Below are 11,536 nucleotides of genomic sequence, written 5' to 3' on the forward strand. Positions count from 1 at the left end.
CACTGTAATTTAAACATTGAATATTAATTACAAAATAATATAAATCATCATTAGGTATATTGTTACAGATCGATATCGGCTTGCCGTTGCCGAGAGAAAACATCGAAGACGAAAATCTATCGTTCGTGAACGCACATTCACACGTTCTCGTTCGTAGTTAGTGGACAAGAACGTCACTCGTTATTTTTTTTCAAATAGAACGTGAACGGCGTTTATATTATTATTGAATTTGAACGATTTTTAAGACGCTAAATTTATTTACTATTTAATAAATATATGTATATACTCTAAAGTAGTGGTTCTCAAACTTTTTTGGTTCAAAGCACACTATTATACATCACAAGTTTTCGCGGCGCACTCAAACTCAACGCAATAATTGTAATGAAATAAAATATACTGTTTTCAATATCTTCTATCAGCATAATTACAAATATCAGATATTTCTCACGGAACAACATTTGAGAACCACTGCTCTAAAGTCTAAATTGTGTTTTTATTTCTGGGTTGAGTCCTAAATGTTTATGGGTTTCTTTACTAACTGTCAGTAAACTATTCAAAAAACAAAAAATTAAATGAACGACCTAATGAAAGCGTTCGTTTTTTCAAAGAACGCGAGTGTGAACGCTGCAAACGAATTATTTTTTTTAGTGAACGTTCCGAACACTGCGAAGACTGGTGAATTGGTGACCAGACGTAGGTACTCTTTATCGCATAACAATAGTGTTAGGTACATGAAATTGTACTCTTCTTTTAAAAAATATAAGGTAATACGTATTTATGTGTTCTTACTGTTTTTTATATTTTGATTATTACCACCGTTTAGATATTTACAACAATGGACATACCAAATAACTAACATAATTGAAGAGATAATCTTCGAAAATTTTACACTTGGTATTTTTACCTTTAAAAAATAATTTATACTTAAGTTTAGGTTTACTTAAAAAATCTTAAATTTAAAATATTTTCATCTTAGACACACACCAAATTAGTTGACATCATTTCAAATAGTAAGTTTTAATTGTTGATTATAGCCGTTTATAGGAAAAAATAAAAGAGTAATCAGATAAAAAAACAAATTATATAAATGGCGGCGATGACCTATGGCCGCTAATAGCTATGGTATGGACAAAATGGGTAGAAAAGTACACACATTGGTTAATTATGAGTTATAACAGAGGAAGACCTAAGTTTTAAAATGTACTTTTTTTTGGATTTTTATATCTGGTCACCTTAAGTCTATAGGTACCCTTGAAATTGAAATAAACGAATTATGGTAGACAAATGGATGATCCTAGGGTGTATGGTTTATGTGGCGATACTTGGCAAGATATTTTGGTGTCGAAAAGTGAGACAGGAAATACTGACATGAAATCAATAAAAGAGATATTGTATTGAGATTTATATGGGATCGCTTAATCTGTTTACATACATAATACAGTTAACCACAATGAACATTTTGTTGACCAAGCGGGCGCTTGACGGACCGAATGTTCATGGAGTCAATTTTCTTTAGAAGTATTTAAAAAATATGCGTGATCGGGTCGCATTTGATTCGAAACCCATAATTATTGTGGCTAAGTTAGTAAACACATTCCTGAAAATATTTCCAGGTTGCGCCACTAAACGCCATCATATCAATAGCAAACGAATTGACATGACAAAATGTAAAAAATTGTACGCCTTCACATCTCAGATCTGGGCCTGTACAACACCACTATTTTTTTATTATTCCGTTTTGGTCGTCTCTCGTCTCGTCAGTCGTCGGCCGCGTAAAAAACGTTGATAACACCGGCGATGTTGTTGTTATCTCTGCGATAAAATAATTTTAACGAATAACGACTAACGAGCGTCGGCGATATGGTGGAGTAGTAGCAGGATGATGACCTGGTGGTGGTAAAAGAGGAGGTGGACCTTGTGTACTTCAAACAACACCGACAGATGATTGTTATTATTATTATTATTTTTATTATAATTGTGCGATGATAGTACGGCGGACTTTGGAATCGTATGCGACTGCCGACTACAACAGGCTACAACTGACGCGGCGTTTAGGTACGCTTTTCGTTTTCGTGATTTTATTTATTTTGTTTGAGACCAAAACTGTGTTGGACGAGCGCTGGCGGTGTGCAAATTCGCATATTGTACGCCACAATATCAATTATTTTTATTGTTACTATTCGGTTTAAAACAACAAACCTTCCGCCGCCGCTACCGTCGTTCATATCGCCATCATTTTGAACCCGAAATCGGCATTGCATACTCCCCTCGCATCGTGTGCGTCGACCGCTGTTCCGTTGGATTTGTTGCGATTTCGAGCGCTACGTGGGTACTTGTGGTTTTTTGATTTATATTTTTTACACCGCCCTGGACGAAATCAGAGTTATCAGGCTATAGACTGTCGTGGTCAAAAAGCGGTACTATTCCAGAGTTATCCGCAATGGCATGACTGCACATCACTATACAGTTCATTATTCACGTTGGCCGGTAAGGGTAACATTACAATACCAATATTTCATAATTCTAATCTAACCTAATCAGTCACTAGAAAGAGTTATTAGTTATTACCAAAGGATGCACAAACTACAGATAAAGTTTACAATCAATTAAAATGTTGATATTTTATTGCTAGGGACTCAATTGACTGTTTAATAAGATCATTTTTTCCAGTTAAATTAACACTTGTAAGTGATTAGTGGTAATAGTGGAGAAAATATTTTAATTGCCCACCAAAAATAACATTAGGTACCTAGTTTATTTATTTTGTTCAAAAATATTATTTATCGCGATTTGAATCTTGTACAAATCTAGACGGATTAGTATATTTTGTTTATATAAACATTTTCGAAATATTTAGATTCATTTTAAGCTATTGCCTACAGCCCAAACCTTTTCAACATCTTCTACAGTAAGGTGGTATTGGCTCTAAAATTAATAATAATGATATATATATATGTATATAACCTACTATTAGGTATAATTATTAAATATTTATAATATAACAAATGCAATGTTACTGATAACAATTAAGTTAACCTAGGTGCTGGTATTACTAATAGTTAAATAAAAATCTTAGCTTTTATAACAATACAAATTTAACCATCTGTTCGACTGCTCAGAATCATTTTTTGTTAGCATTTATTTATCATTGTATTCAAATTTAACATAATATCAATTACATCGATTTACCTACTCAATTACTAGGTACGCTCGACATCTACTGTATAGCTAAGTGATACTTACTTGTCTACTTTTTTATAATTATACAAATTGATAAATATTGGAAAAATACAATTTTAGATTTTGGCTTTTGGCTTTCGTCATATTTTTATATATTAATTTTAATAAATTTGGTATTCCAGTGATAATATCTATTGGATTTGGATTAATATATTTTATTTTACTACTTTTTTCATTGTATGAGTCTAGGTGGATTAATTAGCCAATGGAGTATTAAATTCACTGTTGCTTGTTATCCACCATACAGAGATTTCTTCCATTTTTATTACCTATAATATTTAATCATTATTATATATGTTATTTTGTCATATGTATAAAAAACACAACTTTTTAGAAAATTATTTATAGGTGCCTTTTCAAGTTTTATTTTAAGATTTTTAAAATAAATAGCCGGATGAGTGTTTGGTTTTTTTTTGGTTTTTGTAGAACATGAACAAATGTATTCCTTTATAAAAAAAATGAATGTGAATTGTGAAAACTTCCTACTTTTTTCTCTTAAATTTATAAGTAATGGATACATTTAAAAAAAATAATATATTTTAGAAAATGTTATTATAAAAAAGCCTTGGATACATTTATTTATATTGTTTTGAAAAACATTCACAATTAACATAAATTTTTTCTTATGCAAACATGACAAGTGTAGTAATTTTTATAGTAGTTGTTCTCACTTAAATAGAAAATGGTGATGTAGTTTATTAGTTTTAGAATTGATATTGTATCATATAAAAAGAATTTCAAAAATTTGTGTGGCCGCTAAACTAGATTTGTTTATTGATATTAGATATTTGTCTATTTTTTCTAGTATTATAACTGCATTTAATTTTAAAAATAGATATAATATAATAAATAGATTTTTGCATAATAAATGACAAATTACACATTATTTTAATCAAAATATAGGGCATTTTGTACATTATTAGAAGGTTATGCTCGAGGTTATATATGTTATTGTTCCAGTTATTTTAAATACAGAAGTGCGGCATAAGTCGGTTCCCTCACATTTATTATTTGTTATTTCTTTTTTGTGTAAATTGAGGAACCGACTTATGCCGCACACTGTATATTAAAAGTAAATTTAGATTATTTTGGTCAATAAGACAAAGTATATGAATATTTAATATAACTCAATTTATTTTTCAGATTTGGATTTTAACAGCCATGCATGTATAAAAAATAAGCTGATCAAAAACAGTACTATGATTTTACTTTTTATTTTATTTCAAAGTTTATTTGCACAGTAATCAGTGAAAAATAATTTTAATATGGCTGCACATTGTTTCGATCCTAACAACAAAGCAAGGTACATTTGAAAAGTTGTATCTACATTTTTATTTTTGATTATAAATTTATATTGATTTTTTTTAGTTGGTATTTCGGACAAATGTCACGAATTGAAGCTTCTGACCTATTAATGGGTGAACGAGAATGTGGAACATTTTTAATACGAGATAGTCTCAGTATTCAAGGAGACTATGTGTTATGTGTGAGGTATGTAATTTATAAATTATTTAAGAGGGCTAGTACTAACTCCTATGTCTGGTAATATATTCTTGAAAAAATAATTTGGCTTATAAAATTTTTAAAAATTCAACCAATTTTTACATAAAAATATTTTTTTAATTTAAAAAGAATTTAAAGTAAAATAAAATAGTTATATGAAACTCAGATTTGGAAAATTATGTTTCTCATTGTCTGATTATAAAGTTAAAAACTTCTATTTTTTATTTTTTTTTTTTTTACTGTTTTATACTACTGAAAATTAAAATTACATTAATTGATTAATTGCAACCTATATAATTTACTACTTATTTAAACAAAAATATTCAACATTTTCAGTTTTAAAGATTGTTGTCCTTTTTTCTGTGACGTGAAAGGAAATTAATTGTAATAGCTATAAATATATTAACTGTTAAAATATTATCAAGATACCAATATTAATTTACATAATTGGGTAGCTTAAGTGTTGATTGGTTTTTATTTCATTAATTAACTTTAAAATAAAATATTGTATAACAACTGGACGCTATTAAAGGTAACATCTAGGGCTTTTCCTAGAATTTTTATTTTATTTTAATTTAAAAGTGAGTTATGAATATTTTAAGATATACAAACAATTTTAAATTTTAAAATACTCATAACTCGCTTTAAAATTAAAACATTATAAATAGCCTATGAGAAGTTCTAGACATTAATGTTACCTTCAATTTTTATAAGAGGTCAATTCACTTTAAATTTTAAACTAACAGAGCTGAACGTTATCTGCTGAACGTAAATTTTGGTATGCTACGTACTTGTAAGACGAAGACAACACATGTGAGTGTAATGTCCCTCTTAATGTATATAGGAATTATGATCAATTGTTTATCAATATAAATAAAATAATTTATTGAAACTATCATTCAATTATGATCATGACTTTGTTTATATAGTAATTTTATTAAATAAATAAGTAATATATTTATGTTGCAGGGAAGACAGTAAAGTTAGTCATTACATTATCAATAAAATACAAGAAAATAATGAAACGAAATATCGAATTGGTGATCAAATGTTTGCTGATTTGCCAAGTTTATTAGCATTTTATAAATTACATTACCTTGACACTACTCCTCTCTTGAAACCTGCTGTTAAACCAATAGAAAAAGTTGTGGCCAAGTATGACTTCGTTGGAAATGTAAGATTTTCTTTACTTTATTGAAAATGCATACAATATTAAATGTATTTTTTAATTTTCTTTAGGATCAAGATGATCTACCATTTAGAAAAGGAGATATTCTGACAATTCTTGTAAAAGACGAAGAACAATGGTGGACAGCCAAGAATATAATGGGTCAAATGGGTTCTATTCCAGTTCCATATGTACAAAAAGTGAGCTATTTTATGTTTTGAATTATTGTACAAATAATAGTTTTCTAAATATTGTGGATAATATATTATAATTACAATGCTAAATTTAAAATATCATCCCACTAGTAGAAAAATTGTTACAGTTATAGATATACTATACGAGAAATATAAATACGTAAAACAGTAAAATAATTTGGTGTGTACCTGATTATGTATGTTGGAAATGATTACAGGAATGGTAGGTGGGGAAATAGTTTAATTGATCGTAAAACACAAACCCAGGCCCATACTGGCTACCTTTAAGGGGTGTGGGAAAAATATATTTATATTCCCTGGTTTAGTTTTAGAGCATTCTCCCGAAATTAAACTATTGCGATTCTTAGCGAGAAAACACCCTCGTATGCCATTTCTCAAAAATAAAAACAAATTTTAAATGTAATTCAATGACAAGTATTGGACTAAGCTCTAATCAAATCAACTAATGTTATTTATGTAAGCTGTGAATAGTACGATTAATTTAATATTATAAGTATATATTATAAAATGTATATCTTATCGAGTCAAAATAATTATGTTGGATTCTGTAATATCCAAAAACTACTATATCTTCAATAATGCGTCGCAAAACTTACGAAACTTAACTTTAAATAAAAATATTTTATTTTTTAAGGTACAGTTCTACTATTGTATTTAGTTGATTACATATTTAAGTTTGATACTTAAAAATTGTTTGAAAATGTTTATTGTAATCTAAATAATAAAATTATAAATGTGACTTGATCATTCCTAGCACTTCGGAAAATTGTATTAATTGTCAGAATGTATCTTTGGAAATAAAAACAGTAGTTTTAGAAATATATAACATGTTAAATAAGTGTAAAAGCTGTCGCCTATAAAGTATTCACTTCAATAATTATATTTTTGATAAATTGTATTACTATATTGTTGTGCCATTAACTAAAATAACAGCTGCAGTTACACAATAAATTACAAATTTTTTCTCTGTTAACAATGTTATGGAAGGGTGGACTGTCATATGATGTACCAAATAAAGATAATAATAGTGTCGTCCTGGTAGTAGGTAGGAGTGGGGATGTTTGACACATTAAATGGTTCACAGTTGCATAAGAACTAAGAAGTATTCACTTTAAATTTATATTTCAAATTTGAGATTAACATAAATTTTTTTACTTTAGTATGATGGAAATCCACCATTACCAATCAAAGACAGTAATCAAATTCCTGGATCTAATAATGAGTCAACATTAAGGCGGTCTAGTCTTCAAGTAAGTTAATTACATAATTTAATAAAATATTGATTAATAACTTTTTAGAGTTAGGTAAAATGAGTCAACCTACTAGTTTTATAATTTTAAAAGAAAATTAAGGTTAGCAAAATGCCAAAATCTGCTATGTAACCATATTGAGATAAAAAAATTCAATTTTAAATACATACATCAAAAAGTTACTTTATACTTGCTCAAACATAACTACATTATGTGAGCTTCAAATGACAGATTCATTTTCAAAAATTAGTCTTAACAAATGAGCAGTATAAGGATTTGAAAGGAGATACTAGCTTGAACTAATTTGTAATACATTTAATAAAACCTAATATTTTAAGAGATTTATAGCAGACTTGCTCAATATGTTCATTAGGGCTAATTGAGAACCAAAACTAGATCAGTGACAGATTTATCAAGAGATTGCAAAGTTGTTCCAATTCAAATTCATTAAATTTAACCAGGGATTTGAGATGTTTAAAAGTCATAAAATATCATTTGGAAACATTGGAATCTAACCCTAGGGTTTTGGCTATGAGAACAATTTTATTTAATTCATCTTGAAGAACAAGGCAGTCGGTACAATAAAATACTGTTACATCATCCAAGAATGCCAGAAACCAGACGTGTTTTAATATGAAGTTTATACTATTTAAAAATATAGAAAAGCAGGGGATACGGTGACCTCTTTGGAGGACACTAGAGATAGTGCAAAGTATATCTCAAGTGGATACTATGCATTTTAATAAATTGTTTTCTGCCGCCAATAAAAGAATGAAGCCATGACAAAAGTGGTTCACCTAAAACATTAATTACTTCATCATGATTGATATATTCAACAGCTATAGAGGAATCAGTAAAGATCACATCAACTTGAGGATGAGTTTTGAATGCTTCAAATATATAATTACTTAAGACTACATTTCATAATGTAGATAAACGACCTCGTTGTTATACATGTTGTTTCTTTAATAACACTTGGTTTAACAATTGACACTTCGTTGAATTTTAAATACAATAGATTCAAAAAGTTTCACAATATGATATAGCAACAATATAGGCCAGTAACTGGAGACTACTGAAGCATTCCTCGATTTCAGTATTGAAGTAACTGAACTTAGTTTCCATACATCATTATAGATTCCATTGACCAAGAAAAGTCAGAATAAAAGCCATAATAAAAAGAGATAACACGTTAAATACATACAAAGTTAAATAAATATATACCAGATAATTCATCAAATCCAATAGACTCACTATTGCACAGAGAATATTATGTAATTTATGGTATTAGGTCATCATTCAGATCCATTAAAATAACATTAGTGTTTATAAATCATATGAATAATAGTTTTTTTTGTTATAAATTATGAATATCTAATGATGTTATTATTTCAATTAAGTTGCAGTACAAAAGTAAATTATTTATTTATTTATTGTTTTTTTTTTTTACAGAAAAAATTACCAGCTCTAGCTAGAGTTAAACAAGTTCGTGTACCAAATGCCTATGATAAAACAGCTTTAAAACTTGAAATTGGAGATATAATCAAAGTCACAAAAACTAATATTAATGGTCAATGGGAAGGAGAGCTAAATGGTAAAACTGGACATTTTCCATTTACTCATGTGGAATTTGTGGATTCTGATATGAATGATTGCATAAGTGACAGTTAATTTTAATAGTTATTATAGCTTCTCAGTTCTCTTAGATATTATTTAATATTTTTTTTAATACATTTTATAAATGGCAACTAACTAGATAGGTTAATACAGATATATTTTACTATAATGAATCATTGTATGTTAATTCATTGAAATAGAGTTTATCTTGAAAGAAACCCATTAGACATATACTAGAAAACCTTGTATTGTAAAGAGATTTTTGAATTGTATTTTTAATATGTGAAATATACTGTATTGCACTAATTGTTCAATAAAGTATCAGCAAGCCAAACATATCAAATATAAAAGTTTATTTAAGTGATTCAAAAAATATTATTTATACATAAATTAGTCCTGGTGTAACTGAATAATTTACAATATTTACTATTAGTGGTAGAAAAGATAACCAACTATTAATTAGATAGATATTTAGTGGACATAACCAAACAAATTAGTCAGTTAATGACTAACAATTAAATATTTAACTTGAGACCGACAAATAAATATAATTAATAGTTAGTTAAAAAGTATAATTTTTATTAATGAAAATTGAAAATGTTTTAACCTTTTATTCTATTCAATTAACAATATTATTGATTATTTTAATTGTTTTACATTTTTATACAAATAGTCTAACCATTGAAAATCCATAAATTATTGTTTATTAGTAATTAGTCTATTTGCAATAAACATAAAATATTAATTGAGTTCATAATAAAAACCCATATTTTATCAGTCATAAGAAATGTATGATAACATAGCCATTGACCAATCATACTGAAACTAACATGACACATAAATTATTTCTGTAAATATACATGCAATATCAATTTAACTGTAAATAAAAATGCTTTATTTTTTTTATTTGTTAAAAAGTTTATTTTTTTAACATCTAATATTAATGCATGTTAAATGTGAATTACATAAATTTAAAATAATGCTTATATCTATGTTTCAAATTATAAATATTTATAACTATTGCTGTTGTTAGTTAGATATTATAATTTTAAGCATACATCTACGATTCTATCTTCATATATATTTTCCCATATGTATAGTATTGTTTTATTTTTTTATTTTCTCTTGTATGACTAGCCCATGTTGAAGGTAAAAATTTCTTAAATGATACAAATTTAAAATAAATGACTAAAATTCCTAGGTACTGATCGTGTCGGATCAGCTTGTCAATGTTTAGTGTAATTTAAAAGCAACAATATTAAAACATAAAAATATTACAATTTAATTATTTACCCAAATTTGGTTATCACTTTCCACATTATTAAGTTACATTTTTAATACGAATCATTAATAAAATATTAAGGTAATAAATATAATAATAATAGTAGTAGCAACAGCATTCTGCATTAAAGCTCACTAATTGAAATACTTTCTTGACAAATATGTATAAATATATGCCTAGCAATTTAAAAAGAATTAACTACCAATATTTTAAGTATAAATAATTATAGTATTAAAATTTGTATGTTTGGCAATTGTAATTATTTTAATTTTTTAATTTAAGCATCCATAGCCATATGTTTTTTCTCTACATATATTAGTTTACATTATACAAACTATTATATTTTTTTTTATTACTTTATGTCAGAGGTATTCAAACTTTTCATCCCGCGGCTCTTTTGGGTGCTCACAATATTTTGACGGCTCCCAAATTATTATGAAAAATTTTAAAAACGCACGGATACAATATGGCGAATATTTTATATAGGTTATAATAACAGTGACTTTAGTATTAGAAATAAAACTTCAAATGGTCGCATCGTAAATCATCATATATCATTTTTATTTCTATATAATGATTGCAAATAATATTTTCATTAATTATTTAAGACTTGGGTATGATTTTAGTTTTTGGTGCTTTGACGTGGCTCCGTTTGCAAACTCTCGCGAAGCCCCAGAGAGCTGCGACGCACAGTTTGAATATCTCTACTATATGTGGTTCACAATAATTTATCTAGTTTTGAGTTATAAAGAATGATAATCAGCTGTTGTGTATTGTCTAGTTTGAGGGCTTCCAACAGAACACTGAAATTTTTTTCTTTTTGTTTCTGATTGTAATTATTAAATATTGAATAATAATTTACCATTTTTTTATGTGTTGTCAATTGAAATAAAAATTTAAAACCAACAACCTTGAATTTTTTATATGAAAATATTTTGGCGATTCTTATATTCCTCCTATTTTCCACAGAAATTAAAAGTTATTGTTGAAATTGAAAATGTACTATGAAGCTGCTAAAAAACACATGGTTTGTTTAGTTCAATATTTTAATGTGATAATATAAAGGAGGTCTATATTTTTTTTAATGGCATATGGTCATCTGAATTTCTTATATTTCCCAATGATATATGTCAAAGTTGTAACATAAGTGTATCACCTCCCTCTACCTGATTTTTTTTAGTGATGGAAAATGTTTTTGGAAATTATATTAAATAAAAAAAAAAACAACTGCTCAACGATAGCAATAAATCCCAAAAACCAA

General features: G+C 27.3%; 1 protein-coding gene across 1 annotated transcript; it reads left to right on the top strand.

Moving 5' to 3' along the window:
- Positions 1-1,979: 1,979 nt before the first annotated feature.
- Positions 1,980-11,184, top strand: Crk (Crk proto-oncogene, adaptor protein). The gene is made up of 7 exons (XM_089216552.1): positions 1,980-2,487; positions 4,384-4,543; positions 4,609-4,731; positions 5,713-5,917; positions 5,983-6,111; positions 7,287-7,376; positions 8,829-11,184. Exons 2-7 carry the CDS (start codon positions 4,506-4,508, stop codon positions 9,045-9,047), a joined length of 804 nt encoding a protein of 267 aa, XP_089072678.1. The 5' UTR covers positions 1,980-2,487; positions 4,384-4,505; the 3' UTR covers positions 9,048-11,184.
- Positions 11,185-11,536: the final 352 nt, after the last annotated feature.

The sequence above is a fragment of the Diuraphis noxia genome, unplaced genomic scaffold (genome assembly GCF_037042655.1).
Source record: "Diuraphis noxia isolate RWA-SAM2 unplaced genomic scaffold, SU_Dnox_SAM2 contig0001, whole genome shotgun sequence".
In the NCBI taxonomy this organism is placed as follows: Eukaryota; Metazoa; Arthropoda; class Insecta; order Hemiptera; family Aphididae; genus Diuraphis; species Diuraphis noxia.

Excerpts from the sequence above, each read along its gene's own strand:
- Crk (XM_089216552.1), top strand. The coding sequence starts at position 4,506 with ATGGCTGCACATTGTTTCGATCCTAACAACAAAGCAAG. Across the intron at positions 6,112-7,286 it reads CAGTTCCATATGTACAAAAA|TATGATGGAAATCCACCATT; the intron begins GTGAGCTATTTT and ends TTTTTACTTTAG. Across the intron at positions 7,377-8,828 it reads TAAGGCGGTCTAGTCTTCAA|AAAAAATTACCAGCTCTAGC; the intron begins GTAAGTTAATTA and ends TTTTTTTTACAG.